Here is a 27,174-nt window from a genome sequence, read left to right on the forward strand (position 1 = left end):
GTAGACAGTATTCCATGGCTCCTGGAGATTGGATCAAAGTGTAGGTGGTCTTGCTAAGATTCTGAAATGATAAAGCAGAGATCATAGTTCAAATAAGGCGAGGGCAGCCTGAATTTTCAGTGAATAAGTCTGGGGAGAAGGAAGATGAGCAAGACAAGAGCTCTAGAAATCTGGGTTGGAGTTCCCGTAAATGTTCAGTTGAGTAGTTTGCTACTGCAGCTCCCTTAAATGTTCATTTGAGTAGTAAGCTGCTTGTGAGTAGGTTGAAAATTTTAAGGACTTGCAGGGAACCACTGTGTGGAGACGTGAAATAAATGTAGTCTTAAAAAGTTGCATAACACTGGGAGACAGGGAAATTCTGACCAATAGAAATGGAGAAAGCTCACAAAATAGCCCAGGCATTCAATAAAGAAACCAAAGAGATGCAATTTAGGAGTTGGTCCATTATAACCCTGGTTTTAGTACTTGGAGGCCCAATCTAACAAATCATGAAAACAAGTCTCAAAAGGATCAAGGTAATTTGCCAGTAATTTGACTACTTGCTAAAAATTGAATCATTCAACACCCAAAAATAGAAAAGCAGACTGACTCTCAACAATGGAGAGTTCTAAATGTCTAGCATGCAATCAATAATTTGAAAAAATAAAAAACATCTAACATAAAATCAGTAATTAGGATAATACTTAGGGATAATCAGGAAAACAGGGCAAACAACTGATACAAAGGGATATCTAAAGAGATTCAAGTTAGTAGATAAGTATTTCAATACAACCATTATATAGCTACTTAAATATATCTTGCTAAGGTACACACTGGAAAGCAAGGGTGATAACTCAAGTACTTGGTCTCTGCCACCCACATGGGAAACTTATTTTGAGTTTCTGCTTTAGATTAGATGAGTCCCAGCTGTTGCATATATTTGGAAAGTGGACTAGCAAATGGAGAATTCTCTCTGTGTCTCTCTTCCTCCCCCACCCCTCTCCCCATCCCTCCCCCATATACTCCCGCACTCCATTTCTCTTCCTTCCCTCTTTCCCTTTCTTCTCCTTTCCCTTTCTGCCTCTCTGAAAGTAAAAACAAATTAGATATCAATGAATAAAGGAAGAGCCTTGCTAAAGAATTGGAAACTTAAGAATTGTAAAAGGTTTTACTTTTTTGAAACAACCCCATAATGTGCTTTAGAGATTGCAAATTCAGGGGAAAAGAACAGTGAGTTGAAGGCAGGGCAACAAGGATGGCCCATGCTGAGGGACACAAAGGAAAATCCTGGAAGTGCCTTGTGGACTGTGGGACAGTATCAGGAAACATAATATATGTGTGTTAATCACACCAGAAAGGAGAGGTTAAGGCAAAACATAAGATAGTCCAATTCTATGAATTTGATTTTTTTGAAAAAGTAACCTGTAAGTAAAAGTAGTCAAATTGTGAAACTAAGAACAAGTTTAAGAGGTTTGAAAGTCTGATTTCATGATTTGTGTAGCTGTATTTGTGTCCTATATGGTTACAGTAATTAAGAATATTTGGTATTTTGGAATGGCACAATAATATAAACACATGTGTACTTAAGACATCTGAATTCATACAAAGTTTCTAAACATGATCCAACCAAAAAACAAAGTTATCAAAATAATGCAATGAGTTTAAAAATGAAATAAAACATTCTGTAACCCATATAAACAAGATATAGGAAATGCATATTTGTCAATAATTTTTTAAAGTAGGAAACAAGTACTTAAACCTAGTAGTCTGACAAAACATTAAAAAAAAAAAAAAACCTTGCAACATGTACCAAGTGCATGGCTCAAGATAGCAGAAGATAGTCACATGCCACTTGCCAAGGCTTACAAGAACTCCAACAGAAGGAAATGATTACATAGCAAGTCTGTTAAGAATGCAATTTATAAAAAAATTAGTGTGACTGTTATTCACACTTCTGTAAAAAAATTTGCAATTTGTTAAATATCTTACCCTTCAGTATAATTTTACAAAAATTACAACTAAACAAATTTCAAGCACCAATTTCATCATTTAAACTTCCTATGTTTATATTTCTCCTATTAATGGGGGAACAAATTATGATAAAAGCTAAGTTAAAATTAGCCAGGTAATATTACAGTTTTGCTTTAAATGCATGCTTTTTTTCTTCTCCTTCTGAACATCTGACAGTGTTGAGGCCAGTAAAGGAGTCCTTGGAGGAATCCATCCTTTCTGTCAGTGGTTTAATATACAGTAAAAGCTCTTAACAAACCAGTGAGCTCTTAGTTCTAGGATAAAACAGATTCCCACCCAGAAAACTAAGGGACTGTTCCTCATTATGACCAGGAAAAGGCAGCACCTATATCGTGGATGAAGATGCACATCTGGACATCTATCATAGTGTTAAGAAAACGGCATTATTATTCAAGAAGGCAACACCATTGTACTCAGCAATAGACATTGGGAGTGGGAGAATATCTCACTAAGAGCATTTTATTTCCTCCTGGCTTCTGCATCAGAAAAAAAAATGGCAGTCTGAGCCAGGGGATGAGTGGTAGTGTTTGTGATGCCCCTGGTTGTCCTGAAGCAGACAGGTTCCAATCTCAAGAGGGTTGATGTTTAATCTTTACAGCTGCTGTCTCTGTCTCCAGTATTTACATCACACCATACTTACTACACAGCAGTTTCTGAGATATAACACTTGGGCCCCTGCCACCCACAAGGGTGACTCAGATAGAGTTCTGGGCTCCTGGCTTTGGCCTGGCCCAGTCCTGGCTATTGTAGCCCTTTCAGGAGTAAATCAGCGTGTGGAAGATATCTGCCTGTATCTGTCTGTAGGCAAGTCTCTGTAACTCTGCCATTCGAGTAAATAAGTATTTAAAAAGAGTAATTGCACAAATGAATACACACAGTATATCACTTCAAAAAGTAATAAATTGCATATGAAAATAGTAAGAAGGAAAGAAAATAGCATATGAAAAAGTTTCTAGACATTAATTATGTATAAATTAGAACCACGATGAATTGCTACTCTGCACTCATTAGAATGGAAAATAGTAAAAACATTGGCAAAGTGAAGAGTTGCCAAGAATGTAATGCAGTTGTAATGATCATATCCTGCAGGAAATCATGTAAAATGTTCTAACTACTTCAGAAAACACTGTTTCTTCCAAAGCTAAACAAATGACTACAATGTTACAGTTAGATAAGAGGAGTAAGTTCTTCTTTTCTGTGGCATATTAGGATGAATGTTTACCTCAAAATAGCTGGAAGAGAAGATTTTGAATATACTCATCCTTAAAGAAATGATAAAAATTAAAGGTGAATGGATATGCTAATTACCCTGATTTAATAATTTTGCAATGTATGCATGAATCAAAATACTATATTGTGCCCAATAAATATGTGCAATTAATGTGTATCAATGAAAACAATTTTTAAAGGCAGCCAAGTACATGAAATACAATGCACTTGTTCCCTTTCTAAGTATTTCCTGGGAGAAATGAAAAATGCATCAAAACAAAAATTTCACACAAACTTCACAGCACCTTTGTTCATTATATCCCCCAAAAGGAAACAACTCAAGTGTCCATTAAAAGGAGGACTGGGGCCAGCGCTACGGCATGGTAGTTTAAGGTTCTGCCTGTGGTGCCAGCATCCCATACGGCACCAGTTTGAATCCCAGCTGCTCCATTTCCAATCTAGCTCTCTGCTATGGCCTGGGAAAGAAGTAAAATTGGCTCAAGTGCTTGGGCCCCTGTATCTGTATTGGAGACGGAAGAAGCTCCTGGTTCCTGACTTCAGATAAGCCCAGCTCGGGCCACTGCGGCCATTTGGGGAGTGAACCAGCAGATGGAACACCTCCCTCTTTTTCTCTCCCCTTTCTCCATCTATAATTCTGCCTCTCAAGTAAAGAAATAGATCTAAATAAATCTTTTATTTAAAAAAAAGGAGGATGGATGAGCAAATTATGGTATGTATATTCATGGAAAAAATGATATTAATAAAAAGGAATGAACTACACTTATCAATATGATTCATTTCTTTGTTTTTAAGATTTATTCTATTTATTTGAAAGGCAGAATTAGAGAAGCAGAGATCAGTTGATCTCCCATTCGCAAATTCACTCCCAAATTGGCCACAACTGTTGCAGCTGGACCAAGCTGAAGCAAGGAGCCAAGAGCACCACACCAGTCCTCCTCATAGATGACAAGAGCTCAAGTACTTGAGCCATTGTCTGCTGCTTCCCAGGTACATTAACTGTTAGCTGATTGCATATGGAGCAGCCACTCCTATATGGTATGCAAGCATCATATGCAGTGGCATAACCTGCTGTGCAATGATACTTGCCCCTCTGATTCATTTAACAAAGTCCTAAAAGAAGTCACAGTAATCTAATGTGAAAGAAATCCTATCAGTGCTTGCCTCCAGTTGCATGAAAACATTTTTTTCTTGATAGCAAGATGATTATTACCTGGTATGTATATTTATCAAATTTAATTGAAATGTATCTGCGTATTTCCTATTATAGAAACCATGCCTTAATGAAAACAAGCTCAAAGGAACCACAGCATTGCTCAGTATTGGGGAAAATTTTATCGGAATAAATTTTTAGTAATTTTATCGTGGAATTCTATAGGTAAAGGTGGTGGCAGAACATAGGAATAGAACCTAAGCATACCATAAAGACCACCCATAATCTGATCTTTCTATTTTACAGGTGAAGATGATTCCAAAAAATAATTGCAAAGCAGCACCAACCTTTAAAATCTTTTAATTTGTCAACCTCCTCCTTGTGACTTGCAGTGATTCAGGCTGAACCACAGAGGGTAGCTTTTTGGAGGAGGCAGTGCACCAGCTATCATGGTCATGTGGAGGTGCTGGCCTGCCCTTGAACTGTGCCTCTGAACACTCCTGCAGGCAGAGCCAAATAGGGCAGACTGTCAGCAAGTCAAGGGCTCCAGTCCTGAACTGAGATCTTCTGTTCAGGCCACTCTCCGGGGTGAAATACTTGAGAATTTAAGAACCTGACATCACTGACATTGTCTCGTCAAACTTCCAGTGAACTCTGAATACTGAAAGCCAGAATCCAGATGAATTTAGATCTTTGTTTTTGAAGATAACAGCAAAGCATTTTCTAAACTCTGATGTAACTTGCTTTGAGATCAAGGAATATCATTTTTAAAATACGCCATTTCTTACAGACCCATTTCTTACAGTTAATTTGTAAAGAAAGAGAGTAAATGGTTGATTGTCTCTGTTCTAGATACAACATGTTTCAGGATTCAGATAAATTTGGTCTCCCCTAAAGGAAACAGAATTTACCAACCAAAATGACATTTAGAAAAAAAGTGGCAAGCAAGGATAAGATGGAAGAAAAATAAGTGTGACTATTTGAATTAAAGATTGGTTTAAAAAAGTATAAACTTAGTGTGAAAGAAGCTCATGAAATAACCTACCAAACTGTCCCAAGAAGATGAAGGACTTGCTGTCTAAAATAAACTCAAACAAAATTCGAAGAACTAGAGTAAGGTTTTATGCCATGTATTTACAGCAATGTATGTTGGTGGAAAAAACTCCAGTAAAATTACACTTTACAATCTTGTTTTTAGGCTTTCTGAGGAAAAGAGGAGATACTTATGGTATTATCGCTTCTACTGCAATAACAACAACTGCTCCCTCCCTTTGGTCCTGGGTAGTGCCCCTGGATGGGATGAAAGCACGATTGCAGAAATGCATGCCATTTTGCGAAGGTGGAAGTTTTCTCATCCCTTAGAAGCACTTGGACTTCTGACCGGCAGGTAAGAATTGCATAATAATAATGTGTTACTGATAAACAGCCTATCTGAAGAAGTAAAAATATAAGACCATTTAATTAATGAAGCAAGTAGTCTGTTCCCAATCACCAGAGCAATGGACATGAATTTTTGATCAATGTAGGCATGATTTTAAATTTCAAATATATTTAAGCTATCATTTCCTTTTGTGTTAAGCTTGAAGTGTAATTAGTCAGTATAGTTTTTTTAATGAAAAAAATATAGTTCTTGCAGGATTAATAAAAATTTTTAAAGAAAAATATTAATTCCTACTGTTGCCCCTCTCAAAACTAAAAACATTTAAAACTTGGAATTATATCTTTTGCTATCGAGATATGCAACATTTGGCAAAATTCCCTGCTAATTAAGTGTACAATTAATAGATGAATGATGGGGATGAGGGTAAAAGAAATCCATCCCTATGTGTTCGCCAGATTTTCCTTCAGTGCAGAGAGCAGTAGCAGAGGGGCTGACAATGTCTTCTCATAACAAAGAAGTAGATGGGGACTAGGGTGGCAGCTGGCTGGGGTTCAGGAGAAGCAGCTCTTCCTTGGCTTCATTTTTCTTTTTTTTTTTGCCCCCCCCCATAACTTCCCTCCCACCCACAACCCTCCCCTTTCCTGCTCCCGCTCCCCTTCCATTCATATCAAGATTCATTTTCAATTCTCTTTATATACAGAAGATCAGTTTAGCATATATTCAGGAAAGATTTCAACAGTTTGTACCCACATAGAAACACAAAGTGAAAAATACTGTTTGAGTACTGGTTATAGCATTAAATCACAATGTACAGCACATTAAGGACAGGGATCCTACATGAGGGGTAAGTGCACAGTGACTCCTGTTGTTGACTTAACAAATTGACACTCTTGTTTATGGCATCAGTAATCACCCTAGGCTCTTGTCATGAGCTGCCAAGGCTATGGAAGCCTTTTGGTTTCACCAATTCTGATCTTATTTTGACAAGGTCATAGTCAAAGTGGAAGTTCTCTCCTCCCTTCAGAGAAAGGTACCTCCTTCTTTGATGACCTGTTCTTTCCACTGGGATCTCACTTGCGGAGACCTTTCATTTAGGTCATTTTTTTTTTTTTTTTTTTTTTGCCAGAGTGTCTTAGCTTTCCATGCCTGAAATACTCTCATGGGCTTTTCAGCCAGATCTGCATGCCTTAAGGGCTGATTCTGAGGCCAGAGTGCTGTTTAGGACATCTGCCATTCTATGGGTCTGCTGTGCATCTCACTTCCCATGTTGGATCATTCTCTCCCTTTTTTATTCTATCGATTAGTATTTGCAGACACAAGTCTTGTTTATGTGATCCCTTTGACTCTTAGTCCTATCATTATGATCAATTGTGAACAGAAGTTGATCACTGGGACTAGTGAGATGGCATTGGTACATGCCACCTCTATGGGATTGAATTGGAATCACTTGGTATGTTTCTAACTCTACCATTTGGGGCAAGTCAGCTTGAGCATGTCCCAAATTGCACATCGCTTCCCTCTTTTATTCCCACTCTTATATTTAACAGTGATCACTTTTCAGTTAAGTTTCAACACTTGAGAATAACTGTGTATTGATTATAGTATTCAACCAAAAGTATTAAGTAGAACAAACTAAAAAATGCTAAGAGGGATAACGTATTAAGTTGTTTGTCAACAGTCAGGGCAAGAGCTGATCAAGTCACCGATTCTCATAGTGTTCATTTCACTTTAACAGGTTTCCTTTTTGGTGCTCAGTTAGTTGTCACCAATCAGGGAGAACATATGATATTTGTCCCTTTGGGACTGGCTTACTTCACTCAGCATAATGTTTTCCAGATTCTTCCATCTTGTTGCAAATGACTGGGTTTTGTTGTTTTTGACTGCTGTATATTATTCTATAGAGTACATATCCCATAAATTCTTTATCCAGTCTACTGTTGATGGGCATTTAGGTTGGTTCCAGGTCTTAGCTATTGTGAATTGAGCTGTAATAAACATTAATGTGCAGACTGCTTTTTTGTTTGCCAATTTAATTTCCTTTGGGTAAATTCCAAGGAATGGGATGGCTGGGTTGTATGGTAGGGTTATATTCAGGTTTCTGAGGAATCTCCAGACTGACTTCCATAGTAGCTTAACCAGTTTGCATTCCCACCAACAGTGGGTTAGTGTCCCTTTTCCCCCATATCCTCTTTCGCATCTATTGTTAGTAGATTTCTGTATGTGAGCCATTCTAACTGGGGTGAGGTGAAACCTCATTGTGGTTTTGATTTGCATTTCCCTGATTGCTAGTGATCCTGAACATTTTTTCATGTGTCTGTTGGCCATTTGGATTTCCTCTTTTGAAAAATGTCTATTGAAGTCCTTGGCCCATCTCTTAAGTGGGTTGTTTGTTTTGATGTTGTGGAGTTTCTTGATTTCTTTGTAGATTCTGGTTATCAACCCTTTATCAGTTGCATAGTTTGCAAATATATTTTCCCATTCTGTTGGTTGCCTCTTCACTTTCCTGACTGTATCTTTTGAAGTACAGAAACTTCTCAATTTGATGCAATCCCAAATGTTACATTTTGCTTTGACTGCCTGTGCTTCTGGGGTCTTTTCCAAGAAGTCGTTGCCAGTACCTGTATCTTGCAGGGTTTCTCCAATGCTCTCTAATAATTCGATGGTGTCAGGTCATAGATTTAATCTTTAATCCATGTTGAGTGAATTTTTGAGTAAGGTGAAAGGTAGGGGTCTTGCTTCATGCTTCTGCACGTGGAAATCCAATTTTCCCAACACCATTTATTGAATAGACTGTCCTGACTCCAGACATTGGTTTTAGATCCTTGATCAAATATGAGTTGGCTGTAGATGTTTGGATTGATTTCTGGTGTTTCTATTCTGTTCCATTGGTCTATCCATCTGTTTCTCTGTACCATGCTGTTTTGATGACAAATGCCCTGTAGTATGTCCTGAAATCTGGTATTGTGATGCCTCTGGCTTTGTTTTTGTTGTACAAGATTGCTTTAGCTATTCGAGGTCTACTGTGTCTCCATATGAATTTCAGCATCTTTTTTTTCCAGATCTGAGAAGGTCTTCAGTATCTTCATTGGTATTGCATTGAATGTATAAATTGCTTTTGGGAGAATGGACATTTTGATGATATTGATTCTTCCAATCCATGAGCATGGAAGATTTTTCCATTTCTTGGTATCCTTTTCTATTTCTTCCTTTAAGGTTTTGTGATTTTCATCGTAGAGATCTTTAATGTCCTTGGTTAAGTTTATTCCAAGGTATTTGATTGTTTTTTTAGCTATTGTGAATGGGATTGATCTTAGAAATTCTTCCTCAGCCGTGGCATTGCTTGTGTATACAAAGGCTGTTGATTTGTACACTGATTTTATATCCTGCTACTTTGCTAAACTCTTCTGAGTTCCAATGGTCTCTTAGTAGAGTTCTTTGGGTCCCCTAAATAAAGAATCATGTCATCTGCAAAGAGGGATAGTTTGAGTTCTTCCTTCCCAATTAGTATCCCTTTAATTTCTTTTTCTTGCCTAATAGCTATGGCTAGAACTTCCAGAACTATATTGAATAGCAGTGGTGAGAGTGGGCATCCCTGTCTGGTACCAGATCTCAGTGGGAATGCTTCCAACTTTTCCCCATTCAATAGGATGTTGGCCTTGGGTTTTTCATAAATTGCTTTGATTGTATTGAGGAATGTTCCTTCCATACCCAGTTGGCTTAGAGTTTCATCATGAAAGGGTGTTGTATTTTATCAAATGCTTTCTCGGCATCTATTGAGATAATCATATGGTTTTTCTTCTGCAGTCTGTTAATGTGGTGTATCACATTGATTGTTTTGGAAACATTGAACTATCCCTGCATACCAGGGATAATTCCCACTTGGTCTGGGTGGATGATCTTTCTGATGTGTCGTTGCATTCTATTGGCCAGAATTTTATTGAGGATTTTTGCATCTATGTTCATCAGGGATATTGGTCTGTAATTCTCTTTCAATGCTGCATCTTTTTCCAGCTTAGGAATTAAGGTGATGCTGGCTTCATAGAAACAATTTGGGAGGACTCCCTCTTCTTCGATTGTTCTGAATAGTTTGAGAAGAATTGGAGTTAGTTCTTCTTTAAATGTCTGGTAGAATTCAGCAGTGAATCCATCTGGTCCTGGGCTTTTCTTTGTTGGGAGGGCCTTTATTACTGTTTCAATTTCTGTCTCAGTTGTGGGTCTGTTTAGGTTTTTTATGTCTTCCTGGTTCAATTTAGGTAGGTTGCATGTGTCGAGGAATCTATCCATTTCTGATAGATTTCCCTGTTTGCTGGCATACAAGTCCTTGTAGTAATTTCTGATGATTCTTTTTATTTCTGTGGTGTCTGTTGTTACATTTCCTTTTTCATTTCTGATTTTTATTGATTTGGGTCTTACTCTTCTTTTTTTAGTTAGTTGGGCCAATGGGGTGTCAATTTTGTTTATTTTTTCAAAAAACCAGCTCCTCATTTGGCTGATTTTTTGGAATGTTTTTTTTATTCAATCCTGTTGATTTCTTCTCTGATTTTAATTATTTCTCTTCTCCTACTAGATTTGGGTCTGGTTTGCTGTAGGTTTTCTAGATCCTTGAGGTGAATTGAAAGCTCATCTATTGGGTGCCTTTCCAATATCTTGATGTAGGCACCTATTGATATAAACTTTCCTCTTAACACTGCTTTTGCTGTATCCCATAAGTTTTGGTATGTTGTGCTGTTATCCTCATTTACTTCCAGAAAGTTTTTGATTTCTCTTTTGATTTCTTCTATGACCCATTGTTCATTCAGGAGCATGTTGTTCAATCTCCATGTGTTTGCATATGCTCTAGGGATTCCTGAGTTGCCGATTTCCAACTTCATTCCTTTATGGTCTGAGAAGCTGCATGGTATGATTCTAATTCTTTTGAATTTGCTGAGACTTGCTTTATGGCCTAGTATGTGGTCAATCCTAGAGAAGGTTCCATGTACTGCTGAGAAGAATATAAAATCTTTACCTGTAGGATTGAAAGTTCTGTATATATCTGTTAGATCCATTTGGGCTATAGTGCTGTTTAAATCTACTGTATCCTTGTTGAACTTCTGTCCTGTTGATCTGTCTATTTCTGAGAGTGGAGTATTGAAGTCCCCCAGTACTATTGTATTGGGGTCTAAGCCTCCCTTTAAGTCCCTTAATAAATCTTTTAAATAAACCGGTGCCCTGTAATTGGCTTCCTTTTTCTACTCAAAGCCAAGAGGAGATGGGTTATGTCTGTCTTGATTACATCAGCTCACTGATACCGTGAAAACATCAGCAAGAACTGTGAAACTGTGAAACTCTCCTCTGAATTTGCTCTCCAGGTCATGAGACAGGAAGAGAAAGTGAGGGTGGGAGAGACACAAAAGACTTTTAAACTCATCTATTGAGATTTATTTACAAATTATTGTCCTATATAATATTTCTGAGGTGGGAATGGAGATGAGAGGTTTTCTTCCTAGTGGATTTTTTTTTTTAAGATTTATTTATTTACATTGAAAGAGTTACAGAGAGAGAAGGAGAGGCGGGGGAGTAGGGGGATCTTCCATCCACTGGTTTACTCCCCAAATGGCCGCAATGCCCCTAGCTGGCATAGCTGAAGCCAGGAGCCGGGAGCCAGGAGCTTCTTCCATGTCCCCCACATGGGTGCAGGGGCCCAAGGCCTTGGGCCATCTTCCACTGCTTTCCCAGGCCATAGCAGTGAGCTGGATCAGAAGTGGAGCAGCAGGGTCTTGAACTGGTGCCCATATGGGATGCTGGCACTGCAGGCGGCAGCTTTACCTGCTACACCACAGTGCCAGCCCCTAGATGTTTATTGCTTCTAGCTTCTTAATTATCCAAGCTCAAAATGTACACCTTATGTCTTGCACCCCTCACTTTGAGGATTTTATTAGTTTTGTGACTTCCTCCATTAATTCATAGATACTCAGATGCCTGTATCCTTCTGTATGTATACACAAGAAAATAATTTGTCTATGGTTTGAGTTTAGAGAGTTTTTCTTCTAAAAGCAATCTGCTAGAGAGTTTCCCTGACCTTGCCTTGTAAAATTGATCACTTCTGCTTTGCACAGTGATTACTATATGAATTGTGCTTTCTTGCAACATATTTAGATGGAAGATGGATAACATATGCATGTCACCATCACTAGACTGTGAGCTACTCAAAGCAAAATAGATCGTTTTAGTGTTTTCTTGTATTTCATAATATCTGGGACTCTGCAATTATTCAGAATTGAATCATTGGCTTTCTAAAATGCATTATTATTTTTATGTCTAACTTAACATATAAATATCAGTTATTTATGGGAATTACCTATTTTCCTTATTTCCTATATCTCCTTGAGCCTGTGAGTTAATAAAAATAATAACATGGTAAGAAAATCAAATAACGATTGATTGGGTTCACTGAAATCACAGTTCATCATGCTGGTATTTAAAGATATTTTTGGAAAAGATAAAGTCTCATTTCCATTTCAATCCTAGTGTCTTTTTCTAATTTAGAGATGTAAGAATAGCCAAAATTTGTAAAATTATTTTGGTTCAATTCTAGTTACTTTTGACTGAAGTAAAAATTACAGTGTTAGCACTATTATTTTGTCAGTCCCAAATTGATTAGCTGATAGTGAATTTTTCCAAACTCTGAGAGTTAATAGTAGAGAGTAACTGGCAGAATAAGGGAAAATATTGGCAAATCATATCTCTAATAAGGGAATTACATCCAGAATATATAAAAACTCTAAAAACACAACCTCAGAAAGTTAAGTGACTCCAATTTTTTTCAAATGGGCAAAGGATCTGAATAGGTGTTTCTCCAAATAAGATATACAAATGTCCAATAAGCACCCAAAAAGTTACTTAACAACGTTAATCATTATATAAATACAAATGGAAATGATGTGAGATACCCCTTCAGGCTCACTAGAATTAACTATCAGCAAAATCCATAGTAACAAAGTGATATATCTATTGAGAAAAAAAAATGTTGAGATCTGTGTATAGTTATGTCCTAACACATTTTCCATGAACTTTTTGAAGTAGCTTATAAGACTCAGTGATTATACTCTCAAGTATAAACCCAAAATAAATGTAAACTGTGTTCTCTTAATAACTCATGTGTATGAGGATGCATTTAGCCCAGAAGTTAAGATGCCCACATCCAACACTGGAGTACCTAGGTTCAATTCCTGGTTCTTAAATCCAGCTTCTGCTACTGGAGACTCTAGAAGGCAGTGCTGATGGCTCAAGTTATCGGGTTTGTGCCATCCAGGCGGAAGACCTGGATTGCATTTTGACTCCCAATTTTGGCCTTGTCCCAGATGCAGACATTGTAAGCATTTGGGGAGTGAACTAGTCTATGGGTGCTCTCTCCCTCTGTTCATCTGTTTCTCTTCCTGTCTTTCCCTCACATAAGTAAATGTGATTTAATAAGAGAAAAACTCATTCAAAAAATGTCAATAGACCGTTATTCATAATACCCAAAGTAGAAACAACCCAAAATCCACTAGCTAATGAATAAAATGAAAATGTGGCCCATCCACAAAATGTAATATTATTCCAAAATAAAAAGGAATAAATGCTGTCATATACTACAAGGTGGGTGAATCTTGAATATACTATCTTTAGTGAAAGAAGTTAATTTACAAAAGACATACCAGCTATGTGAAATGTGTGGAATTCACAAATTCATAGAGGCAGAAATTCGGTTAGTATTAGCTTAGGGCCAGGGCAAGGTTGGGGGATGTGTGGGAATGAATGCTAATGGGTATGGGGTTTCTGTTTAAGGTTACTGTTGCTCACATTTAGGAACATTCTTAAAAATACTGGATTGGACATAACAAGTAGGATTATAGTATATGATTATGTCTTATAGAATAAAGTTGTTTGAGAAAATAATGTTGAAGCTAAAACTATGAACCTCTTTTTTATATGTTTTTGAGAGGCAGAGGAGGACACAAATAGGACATAAATACACACACACACACACACACACACACACATATATATATATATATATATAGAGAGAGAGAGAGAGAGAGAGAGAATATGAGAATGAGAATGAACTCTAGCTTGCAATCTGCTGATACATGCCCCCAAATGCCTACAATGCTTGATATGAGGCTGGAGTCAGAGCCAGGAATCCAGGTCTCCCAATGTGTGGCAGGCACTTGGTTATTTGAGCCATTACCACTGCCTTCCAGTCTGCATTAGCAGGAAGCTGGAGTTGGGAGCTAGAACCAGTAATCAAAGCCAGTTACACCAATGTAGGATGTGGGGATCTTAACTTCTAGGCTAAATGACCACCACTAAACCTCTATAATGTTTATAAAACATATGTTTATTTTTTTAAAGAAAAAGATTATTTATTATTTGGATGGCAGAATTAGGGAGAAACAGAGAGAGAGAAATCTTCCTTCTGCTTCCTTCGTTCCTTCCTTCTGCTTCCCCAAGTGGCTGCAATGGTGGAGCTGGGCCAGTCTAAAGCCAGGTCTCCCATGTGGGTACAGGGGCCTAGCACTTGGGCCATCCTCAGCTGCTTTCCCAGGTGCATTAACAAGGAGCTGGATTGGAAGTGGAACAACCAGGACTCAAGCCAGAGACATTATTGGATGCTGGAGCCTCAGGTGGTGGCTTTACTTGCTACAATCCAGCGCCGGCCTCATAAAGCATACTTTTCTAAAAATACAATTTCTAAAGGTTCTGAAGAAACAACTGGTTTAATTTTGTTTTGTGTGAAAATTACTATTTCATTAAGATGGGCTTTGGTCTGTCTTTATCTAAAGACATCTGAATGTGTCAACTAATATTTTTTTGTAAAGTATGTGGAATATTTATTACAAAAATCTTTTTAGAATGAGGATTATATTACTGCTTTGTTTACTCAGAGCATAGGGGATTAACTGGGTGAACTCCAGCATCCTCCAGTCCCTGATAACCTAGAAGAATTCTGCTGTTTGTCTTCTCTACCAGAGCAGATCCTGAAAAGCTGCTTGATACACTTAACAGTCTAAGTGTACAGATAAAATTTTTATTCCGTGCCCTTCATATTATTACATTTTAAAATCACATTAACTCCATGAGGCAAGTGATGTTACTATCTCTGTTTGTCATATCAGGAAACAGGCTACAGAGGTTAAGTTCCCAAATGACCTCAAACTTTGGAGACCTGGGAGTCATGTCCGGTTCATTGGATCTTGCACTCTTAACCACTATACTTCACAACCTTCCTAAATAAACACTCTCTAGACTGTTTAGATATTAAGCCTATTGACTATCCTAAAAGAGTTTTTATTGTAAATCACAATATTTAATATCTTACATGCATGGGTGTTTTTATTTCATGCTATAGCTGCTTCTTTTCTGAATAATTAGATTTTAATTATCAGAGGTTATAAGAACTGGCTTCAAAGTAGAGAGTTGTTTATTAAGCTTCATTCAGGGCTTTTAGCAAATCTTGATTTATCTGCACACTGCAAAGTTCCTTATCATGCACCAAATTAGGTCAATGAAAGGTTGGAGTATTTCCATTGTGCTCATCCTGCAACTCCCACCCTCAGTTCAACTGAACTATTAAAAACCTCGAGGACAGGCTGTTTCCAGAAATGAACCTTTCAACTCCTCTAAATTCAAAAGCTTCTTTTCTGAGAACAAACAGTATGTGCTTCTTAAATGAGTTGTCAGGGTGAGTTTCTCAGAGTTTTGCATTTTTTCCCCCTGAATAGTCAGTTTTTTTTTTTTTTTTTTTTTAATAGTCTGTTTTTAAAATAGTTAACCTCTTAGGAACGGTTGTGCTCCACTGGAAGCTTGGAGAATGTTTCATATTGCTGTTTACTTAATCTTGTCTGACGATTCAGCACCTTCTTTTCATTTATTTTTAGCAAGCAACATGATAGAATTTAATTTACGTAGTGTAGGCCGTAAGGTGTTAATATTTCCTCCACTGGTGCCCTCCCAGTGCTCACTGGATAACTGATACTTCCATTAGAGAAGGCAGAGCTGCCAGAATAGCAGAGACCAGGGGCTAAGGTCTGTGGTTCTTGGCAGATGATTGCTGCTTTCCTGAACCCAATGCCCAGGCGCAACTATTCAGCTGCTAATAACAAGCAGAAACTGCCCAAGGAATTAAAAGTCAGTTCAAGGAAAGTATTCATTTAAAAATAGCAACTCTGAATTGGCATCAGAGGGTTACATCAGAAGTTTAAATAAAAGTTTGACAAGATACCAGAGCTTGTCTTCCCACATGATGTAAAATTATTGTTTTGCAGAAAGAAAAGCCATATTTAACAGGCAGCACTTTGGCTTCCCCAACCAGTTTCCTTGGAAAAATATTTCACACAGATGTTTGCACCACATCATTGTATTCTGTATTGTAGAGATTAATTTACACTAAAGCCATTCTTGACTAGCATTGTAAATAGGAAGAATGGAATATGGATGAGTGGGACAGTTTAAACTTCCACATTTGACAGAATAATTATGTGAGGGATTATGTGTATCTTTTCCATTTTTTTGAGGAAAAGCATGTGTATAGGAAAATTGACAGGCACTGAACCAAAGAGATAGAAGAAGCTATGCTGACTATCTCAAACACAATTCATAGGGAGAGATTGAAAATAGAGGTCATCACACAAACTCTCTATACATAACCAAAATATTAGGTGCTGTGTGAACTTCAGGGGGAAAGGCAAATTCTCTCACAGAATGTAGGGAAATATTCACAAAGATATTTAATTCTGCCTTGAAACATTCATAAATACTTTCTGGGTGAAACATAACAGGAAAAAAAGAGTAGTATGTGCATGGTTATAAAGTTCAGAGGATAGTAAATAACTTGACATAATTTTAGAATTTCTTTGAGTTTCAGAGTTAAAAAGGATGAGCCAGGTAGTAAGTATAGTGTTGCAACGGCAGCCTATGGAATTTTTTTCAAGATTGGGAGTCATATGGGTAATTTTGGCATTGGTGTGAAAGATGGATTGAATAAAGAAGAAAGTAAGGGCAAGGATATTAGATAGGTGCCTGGTATTAAAGTTGTCCATTTGAAAAATGGTCTGAACCTGAGCTGAGTAACAGTAGAGACCCACAGAGTGCATTTGAGAGAAATTTCAGAGGAAAGTTAAAAAAAGAGAGAGATAAGAAAAGCTTGGAGCTTTCAGATTCAGATAAATCATAATCACATCATTAACCAAGGCAAGAGTTTTAGAAAAAAGGAGAAATTGGGTAGTGAAAGTTGGTGAGGGCTATTTGGGGCACATTGCATTTTTTAAAAACTGTGGACTATATAGGAATATCTGCCCAACATTCAATTGTGTTTATGGATCTGACGGTTAGTAGAGAAATCACGACTTGCAAAACAGTGTGGATGGACTTTTAGCTTGTTTCCATATCTCACCTATTATTAATAATTCTGGAATGCATATGTGAGCACTGATATCTCTTCAATATATTTATTTCCTTGGATACATGTCAAGAAATAGTATTGCTAGATCATATTTTAATAGTGAAGTTTCATGCCATAATTCAAGTTTCTGAAGATAAAAAGGAGAAAAATAAATGATATGTCTTGAATTAGAATTGATGATTAAAACAAGAACATAGCTAAAGTTGGAGGAGGTTTGGAAAAGATGCTTGGGATTTGTATTCATCTTAAACAAAGGCGTGGCAGGCATGTTTGCAACTGAGAGGAAGGAGGCAAGCAGGGAAGATCAGAAAACAGGGACAGGTAAAGTGACAAAGTGAGATGGAATCAAACAACAAATAACCTGGAACAAAAGTACAAGTAGAAATTATATCCCGGGAAAAGGAGAGAATAACTTCTTCCTCTCAGGTGTGGAAGAGAAGGAAAGTATGGATACAATAATAGATAAGTATGGCTTGGAAGAGAAAAAATGTACATTTTAATATTTTCCATCAAGAAAGAGTTAAGGTGATGTATTGAGAATGAGAAAGGTGGAATTGCATAAACCCAAATATATGTTTCTTGATTGTGAACTTTTGGAGAATTTCTTAAATTACTTCCAAATTTCATTGTTGACAAAATAAACTTGTAAATCAGCCCTATCTCACTCTGCCACTCACCACTTGAATGACCTTGGACAGATTTTTTTTTCTCTGAAATAGGGAGTAATATCATTACGAGCATTCTAGTGTTGTTATCTGGAATAAATAAGGCAAAGTACTTATGAGAGTGTTCAATAAATGCTACCCATCGATGTTTTCATCATCATCATCTGTATCATATTATGTTTTATTATTAACACACATTAGAATATATTTTCATAAGAGCTTAGATTTTTCAGAATTTTTCCATTACCAGATTATGAGTATCAATAAATTCATGGGAAATATTTATATTATGCATAAAAACTTAAGTTCACTTGTTAAATCTTATATGATCAATAGGTTAGAATCAATATACATTTTACAATTGAGTACCTTAATTTACACAGCACTTTGTTCATCTGTTCAGTCAACACGTTTTGAGCATGCTTCATTGCTTTGTTTTATTTATTTGAGGATCAAAAAGACATGTAGAAACAATCCTCATCTGCTGGTTCACACCCCAAATGCCCACAGTAGCCAAGACTGGGCCAGGCTACAGCTGGGTGATTGGAACTCAATGTAGCCCTCCCACATGGATAGCAAGAACCCAACTACCAGAACCATCACCTGCTGCATTGACTTGAATTGGGAGTAGAGCTGGGACTCCAACCCAGGCACCCTGATATGGGAGGTAAACCAGTGGCTTAACTACCAGGCCAAGCCACTACCTCAACTCATATTTTTTGATGGTCCACTAAAGCTACTTAGCCAAATTCATAATCTTTCTTAGCAGTTTCAATCTGCTGGAAGTATATAGTAGGTCATTGCTATATTATACAAATAAAGCAATGGGTAGTATACCAGTTCTACACAAAAGACATAAAATTCTTTTTTTTTAAGATTTATTTATTTATTTAAAAGTTGCAGTTACAGAAAAGGAGAGGTAGAGGTAGAGAGAGAGAGAGAGAGAGAGACAGAGAGAGAGAATATCTTCTGTCTACTGATATACTCTCCAAATGGTCTCAATAACCAGGGCTGGGCCAGGCGGAAGCCAGGACACAGGAGCTTCTCCCAGGTCTCCCATGTGGGTATAGGGGCCCAAGTACTTGGGCCAGCTTCCACGGCTTTCCAGGAGCATTATCATGGAGCTGCTTCAGAAGTAGAGCAGCCAGGAATCAAACTGGTGCCCATGTGGGATACCAACACTGCAGACAAGGTTTAACCTTCTCTGTCACAGTTCCAGCCCTAAGACACAAGATTCTATGATGACATGTACTAAAGGAACTTTTCTTCAAAGGGGGAAAACTTCTTGTGGAAGTTCTGTTGGAGCTAAATCCAAAGGCTGTAGAAGAATGAATTGAAAGGAACAGAGAAAGAAGAGAGTCCTGGGACAAGACTATGTTTACAAACTGAAAGAGAAACAGTTTCCTCAGAGTCCAAGAAAGAAGTATACAACATAAGATGATCTGACATATTAAGATGGAACTGGGAGATCAGCTTAAGGACTCTAAGTACAGTTAAGTTGGTCAACTTGACCCCTATTCTGGCAGCAATGGGAAATTAAGTGAGAATATTTTGAACCTGCTTACAGAATGGGGAAGTATTCAGGAGCATCGATGATGAGATTGAATGAGGAAAGGTGAAGGAAAAAGAGCAGGAACATTGAGCAGTGTACTTGGTACTATTTATTCTATTTCTGTTTTATGTAAGTAGGAGATAATAGAACTATTCACCAAGATGGAATACACAAGGTGACAAATTTTAGGAGAACCTTACAGTTCAGATTAGGATATGTTAGTTTTGAGGTGTGCTTGAAATGGCTGGATTTATAGGCCAGGTGATTGAAAGAAGAAATGTAAGGTAGAGATACCCACTTGGAAATCATCCACAGAAATATGGGGATTAAGTCAAGGATGTAGATGAATTTTCTTGGAGAGAAACAACACAAATAAGAGAGAAAAGTTTTGATATTTAGTTTCAAAATCCCTTATTCTTTTTCTTAGATAATGCTATTTTTTCATGTAACATTTAATGCATCAAAACACAAAATCTGCATGGTGCCTTCAATATCCCACTTGCTTTATGTCATGACTAGATAAGTTGTCTATAAGTAAAATTGAATTGTTTCCATACCAAATAAAAGAGCTAATCTTTAATTATAAGAAGCCACTTTAATATGGTAGTACCATGCCTGTCTAGTCAATTCCCAGTTTCTGAATGCAAGTCCATATACTATTCAGCAGTAAATACCTCAGTACAGTTCCAAAATCCCCTTGGGTCTGGAAGTCATTATTGCCTTTGATTTATAACTGAGTCTATGATTCAGTCTATTTAGACAAATTATGCTGCTTGTTGTTGTCTTTTGATCCATTTACAATGCAAGCTACTCCTGTGAATGTATATACATATGCATGATACTGTCTTATCAAAAGATCAAAGGCCTTGCTAGAAGTAGTATAGACATGCTTGTCTTCTGGTATGTTTAGCTTTTTGAGTTCTGGTTTCAGTGACATGAACACATGGCCTCGGGAGAAGTGCTTAGACTCTCTGAGCTTCAGTTTCCTCATCTGTTTCCTAAAGCTAGGTCTCCGGGGATCCTGGAGTTCTAATATCCTGTCACTACATACAACTTCTTAAAGGAACATGAATTATTCAGTACACACAGGTTACAGTCACCTTAAAGAATATTTATTTATCACTTTGCCTAGAAAAAAATTCTTCTGTCATATGTGATTTTTTAGTACTGGAAAAATAGCACAGATATTCATATTGACATTCTTCTTCCAAGCTGATGCCGAGTGTGTCATCAGACTCAAAACCAACTGGAGAAACAACTCTGCACTTCCGATGCTTTTCTAATTCCAACATGACATCGGGGCTTTTAGCTGTGAATAGCCTCATGGCATTCTGCATGAATTCCTGCTGTGTGTTCTGAAGTCTGACATTTCAGTTACTCTTAAATTTGGACTCAGATTTCTTTGCTTTTCAGTTTGCTCAAAGTTGCTATTTTTTAAAAGGTCAAAATTTGTTACATTGCTTTTGGCTTTCACCCATTACTATGAAAGTTCTTTGAGTGAGATTGTCCCTGTATCTTTTTTTCAAACTAGAAAAAGAGGAACAAAAGACAAAAACCATATGGGTAGAAAATAAGGAATAGAAATGACATAAAATAAATAAGTCAAATAGAAGTTCAGAGATAAGCTTTTTGTTGAAATTTGATTTCATGATACCACTGACCCTGTTGAAGGTTGCCTTTGTCCTTGGTGATATTCCTATAGCCCTCTAAAATCAGAAGTATTGTAAATGTCTGGGAGAAGAGGGGAAGAATGGCAGTTTCCCAAGTCTGAGTGGTGGCCAGTCTGTAGCCAGGGAAAACGTAGGCAGATGTGCTCTTTCCTTAATAGACCACAGGTGCCGATTTCTTGACTTAGGACCCCACAACAACAGCACATTCCAAGACTAGGCTGCACATTGAGGTTCTCAAAGCGAACGCCTGTCTCCAAAATGCTCACAGATTTGTCACAAAGCCAAAGTTACTTCTATTATAATTCGAAGAAGTCATTTGTCTTTGTCAGACTCTTTCAGTCTTAAGTATAGAGTGGAGTTTTCCAGAGACTAGATGACTTGTGATTTTGCAATAGATTCAATGTAGAAGCAGATAAGAGAATCCAGCTGTCTTCTATTAAGCTAGACATTAAGGAGATTTGCAAAAATATAAAACAGCATCATACTTCTCACTAAGTATTTTCTTTGTGCTTGAAAATATAGTGATTTTTCATGGAAATATATTATTTAATGTTAACATGTAATGGGTTAATTAATATTTTAATGAGTTGAAAAGAATCCCTTAAATGTCCTTTTTTATTTTTAATCTGATAATTATTGAGAAAGATAACTCCCATAAACAACTCTTTGGAGTCTTCAATAAATTTTAAGAGGCATCTGGTACAGTTTTTAAGCAGTTTAGTTTATTTGCATCGCATGTTGGAGAGCCTGGGTATGAAATCAAAATCCAATTCCAGTTTCCTACTAATGCATACCCTGTGCAGCAGCACGTATTAGCTCAAGTATTTGAGTCTCTTCCAACCATGTGGAAGATCTGCCCTGAATTTCAGGCTCCTGGTTTCAGCCTGGCCCAACTCCAGCTGAGACAGGTGTTTGGAGAGTGAGCCAGCAGATGGAGAAAAGATTCAACCTCTCTCTTTTTCTCCCTCTCCTCCCTTCCCCTCTCCCTCCCTCCCTCCCTTTCAAATAAATGTTTAGAATATATCCATTATAGTGTCCTGAGACCAAAAATTGTTGTGAAACATTATTGTATAACAAATCTTTAGCCACTGGCAGTTTCCACCTCTACCACCTGGAGCCAGAATCATCTAAACACCTGGTGCTCTTTCTTTTCTATTCATGTAAGAAATGCATTTCTCACCATTCTGCTTGATAGTAATACTCGTGTCTACCCTACATTTTTGGAAAGATACCAAGTTGAAGTGTCACTAAAGTTCCGTTGGAAAATATTTATTTTGAAGTTGCTATAATTTTAGTTAATAGTTTTTAAATTGTTTTGTCACATATCTGATTCTTTGTGTTAACTCTTACCATTATAATCTTCAAGGAATATTTTTCCTTTGGCTCTTACTATTGTCATTAGACAGTAGATCGTATTCAATTTTTAGGTAATTCCTTATTATTATACAAGTTATATTTATCATGCTTATAAGATTTGGTAGTTTAGCAGATCACTGAGATTGAATTGTTGGCTCAGCTTACAAGCCCACAAAATCAGGAAGAGTAAGCCAAGGCAGTGGTTTGGTTCTTGCTCTTCCATCAGGTATTCTGAGGAAATTAAACTAGGTAATGTAAAGTTCAAGTGAACATTAATAAATTCATGAATAACCTCAAAGAAGTGATTATTTCACATAGACTCTTGTTAAGCCAAGTTTTAAGATTTATTTTTGTAGTAAGTGAAATTTTCACCTTATGTGATTTGCTTCCCAAGCAATGAACTTGCACTGACCTTTATCATGTCACAAATCAGATCTTTGTTTATTCTATTGTTAAGGATCTATCACATGATTGAGTACTTATTTTTCTTAAAGATTTTATTTATTTAATTGAAAGGCAGAGTTACAGAGAAGCAGAGGCAGAGAAAGAGAGGTCTTCCATCTGCTGGTTCATTCCCTGGATGGCCGCAACAGCCAGAGCTGAGCCGATCTGCAGACAGGAACTAGGAGCTTCTTCCCAGTTTCCCACATACAGGTCTTAAACTGGTGCCCATATGGGATGCACTGCAGGTGATGGCTTTACCCACTATGCCACAGCAGCGGCCCAGATTGATTATTTCTAATGCATTAAGTGAGAAATTGACATCAGCCCGATGAATCTTCTAATAGTATTCTTTGTTTTTCCCCAGCAACACGTTCATTTTTATAGTAATTAGGAGCTGCAAAATTAGCAGAATTCTTGGAAGTGTCTTCTGGTTTATGATTGGCAGTAATTTTATGTGTTTGAAAAATTGAGTGACAGAAGGAAAGAGGAATCTTGTATCTACTGGTTCATTCCCCAAATGCCTGTAAGAGCCTACTCTGGGCCAGGCCAAAACCCGGATCTGAGAGCTCCATCTGAGACTAAGTGGGTGGCAGGGACACAAATACTTCAAACATCATGTGCTACTTCCCAGGGTGTTCATGAGCAGGAAGCTGGATCAGAAGTGAAGTCGCTAAGATGTTAACAAAGTCACTACAATATGGATTGTGGGTATGCTAAGCAGCTGCTTAACCCATTGTACCACAAAACCTGCCCTTGTGTATTTTTAAAGCAAATTGAATCATTCAAAAGCATGATAATCTGGCTTTTGGGAAATTCAAAACAGGATGAAGTTCGTCTGTTACATATGACATTTCAGTGTGTAAATATCATGCCAAAGTCTGAGAACTAATATAGGAAGCTCTTACCTCATTGAGGAACAACTTACTGACATGCAATGTCAACAACAATATCCCAAAGGAATGTTTAAATAATATCAGACAACATCACAAGAAAGAAATACTAGGATTTGTGGAACAAATTTGTCCATTGATTTATACTTGCATTCAGGGGTCCTAAAAAGGTGCTCAGCATAAACTCTCCAGAGGCCTATTATATTAAAAGAATATTATGTCAACTAAAAAGCAGGATATTTTATCTTTCACACAATGATGTTCACTCTTTTTTTTAAGCTTTTATTTAATGAATGAAAATTTCATAGGTACAACTTTAGGAACATAGTGGTTCTTCCCCTTGTACCCACCCTCCCACCCCCACCTCACCTTCTACTCCCTCTCCCATCCCATTCTTCATTAAGATTCATTTTTAATTAACTTTCAATGCCTGAAATGCTCTCATGGACTTTTCAGCCACATCCAAATTCCTTAAGGGCTGATTATGAGGTCAGAGTGTTACTTAAAGCAATTGTCATTCTATGAGTCAGTTGTGTGGACTGCTTCTGATGTTGGACATATTCTCCTTTTTAATTTTGTCTATTATTACTACTAGGCACTTGATGCTATTTATAGGATATCTTTAACACTTAAACTTATATATGTTCACTTTAACACTTAATACGATCACTTTAACAATTAAGATGGCATTTTTACCATCAATTTTAATGGGATTAAGAGTCCCATGACAAGTTTTTAAACTGTGCTCTTAGAAGTAAGTCTATAGGACTGTATGTAGAACTATACAACTTTACAGTTACAAACTTCCTCCTCCCTCTCTTATTCCCCCTCTTACTTTTTACTGAGATATATTTTCAATTGACTTTATATATACGTATATATATGTTAATAACTCTATGATAAGTAAAGAGTTCAGCATATAGTATGAAGAAGAAAAATAAAAAAAAAAAATGTTCCTCAACAGTATAGATGAGGGCTGTTCAAGTCATTGCTTCTCAAAGTGTCAATTTCACTCCTAGTTTTTTTATTTTTTTTTTAATTTGAAAGGTAGAGTTATAGACAGAAAGACAGAGAGAAAGGTCTTCCTTCCATTGGTTCACTCCCCAAATGGCTTCCATGGCCAGCGCTGTGCCAATCTAAAGCCAGGAGCCAGGTGCTTCTTCCTGGTCTCCCATGCAGGTGCAGGGGCCCAAGCACTTGGACCATCCTCCACTGCCCTCCTGGGCCACAGCAGAGAGCTGGACTGGAAGAGGAGCAACTGGGACTAGAACTCGGCACCCATATGGGATGCCGGCGCCGCAGGTGGGGGCTTAACCAAGTGAGCCACTGAGCCAACCCCATGTTTTACAGATCAGGGATAAGATACTAAGTATATGTTTTCCAGATTGGTCCATTTTTTGCAAATGACAGGATCTCTTTTTACTTCTGTGTAGTATTCCATAGTGTATATATCCCATATTTGCTTTATCTAGTCTTCCGTTGATGGGTGTTTGGAATGATTCCATGTCTTATCTATTGTGAATTGAGCTGCAATAAACATGGAGGTGCAGATAGCTCTTTTGTTTACTGATTTCATTTCCCTTGGATAAATTCCCAGGAGTGAGCTGGCTGGGTTATATGGTAGGTCGATATTGAGATTTTTGATATATCTCCATACTGCCTTCCATAGTGGCTTTACCAGTTTACATTCCCATCAGCAGTGGATTAAGGTATCTTTTTCCTCACATCCTCTCCAGCATTTGTTGTTTGTTGATTTCTGTACGAAAACCATTCTAACTGGGGTGAGATAAAACCTCATTGTGGTTTTGTTTTGCATTTCCCTGACAACTAGTGATCCTTAATATTTTTTTCATGTGTCTGTTTGCCATTTTGATTTCCTCTTTTGAAAAATATCTGTTCAAGTCCTTTGCCAATCTCTAACTGGGTTGTTTGTTTTGTTGTTTGGGAATTTCTTGATCTCTTTGTAGATTCTGGTTATTAATCCTTTATCAGTTGCATAGTATGCAAATAATTTCTCCCATTCTGTCGGTTGCCTCTTCACTTTCCTCACTGTTTATATGCTGTAAAGATGCTTCTTAATTTGAAGTAATGCCATTTGTTAATTTTGACTTTGACTGCCTGTGCCTCTGGGGTTTTTTCCAAGAACTCTTTCCCTATGCAAAAGTCATGAAGGGTTTCCCCAATGTTCTCAATTGCTTTGATGGTGTTGGGTCATTGTCGCTCCCCCTCTTCGTGGAGGAACGACACAGGACCCTGCGCTGTTCTTTTGTCTGCTCGGCCCTCCCTGGGTTTGCTGCTGGTTCTTCCCGGGTTGGCTACTGTCCCTTCCACCTCCGTGGAAGGGCAGTTCCCCCTGCCACATTCTCCACTTCCGCAGGGGAGCGGCACACCGCCGGCCAGCTCTCTCGGGGGCTGCACAGGTGTTCCCTCAGATGTTCCCCTTAGATGTTCCTGGTGCATGCCGTCTCTCTCCTCCTTTATAGTCCTCCTCCGCCAATCCCAACTCGGCTGCCCACACGCCGAGCACGCTGCTCTCCTCCAATCAGGAGCAAGTCCTACAGTTTATTGGCTGAACTGGAGGCAGCTGTGTAGAAGCTGTTTTCTTCTCTCCCAGCGCCATATTGTGGGAGAGCAGATGCATAGAATAAGTCTTAATTCCAGTAACTCAGTCCAGTCCGGATTGCTCCCCACAGATCCCCCTTTCTTTTTATTTTTTGGCGTTGATACGCGCCTGTCTTCGGTGTCCCGCGGCACACACTCTGCTCTACTTGCTAGAGTTGCCACAGGTTCTTACAAGTCCTATCAATCAGACAAACCGAATCAGGGTCCTCTCTTCGCCATGTTGTGAGGAGGTTTTTAGGCGCTGATGCGTGCCTGTGTTCGGTGCCCCGCAGCGCATGCTCTGCTCTGCCTGCAGGGGCTTACAAGCCCTAACAATCAGGCAAACCGAATCCAAGCCTTCTCATTGCCGTATTGTGGGGGAGACTTATTAGTGTTGGTTCGTGCCTATCTTCGGTGACCTGCAGCTCATACTCTGGTCGAGCTGCCTCCTGGTGCTTACCGCCCTACTAATCAGGCAGACCGAATCCAAGCCTTCTCATTGCCATATTGTGGGGAGGCCTATTGGTGTTGATTTGTGCCTGACTTCGGTGACCTGCGGCGCATAAGCTGCTAGCCGCCCGCAGGTGCTCATCACCTCACTAATCAGGCAGACCGAATCCAAGCTCTCTCATTGCCATGTTGTGGGGAGGCCTTTCTATTTCTCTATTTCTCTATCTCCGGGCATTCCTATTTCTCCTATTTTACTTCTATCTTCCAGCATTCCTATTTCTCTCATTTTACTTCTAAACTTCTGTTTCTCTTATCCCTGCGGCTTCCCGGTGCCCGCCCCGAAGCTGCTTCTT

General features: G+C 38.1%; 1 protein-coding gene across 4 annotated transcripts in view; it reads left to right on the forward strand.

Moving 5' to 3' along the window:
- The window catches only part of PIK3C2G (phosphatidylinositol-4-phosphate 3-kinase catalytic subunit type 2 gamma), a 403,205-nt gene that overhangs the window by 117,868 nt on the left and 258,163 nt on the right, over positions 1-27,174 (forward strand). For all 4 annotated transcript variants that reach the window (XM_017343356.4, XM_089303889.1, XM_051850300.3 and 1 more), the window contains one exon: positions 5,589-5,777. In XM_017343356.4, the coding sequence (XP_017198845.3) occupies positions 5,589-5,777 (189 nt within the window). The remainder of the gene's footprint in view (positions 1-5,588; positions 5,778-27,174) is intronic.

The sequence above is a fragment of the Oryctolagus cuniculus genome, chromosome 9 (assembly GCF_051225735.1).
Source record: "Oryctolagus cuniculus isolate XC-2025 breed Fujian yellow rabbit chromosome 9, ASM5122573v1, whole genome shotgun sequence".
In the NCBI taxonomy this organism is placed as follows: Eukaryota; Metazoa; Chordata; class Mammalia; order Lagomorpha; family Leporidae; genus Oryctolagus; species Oryctolagus cuniculus.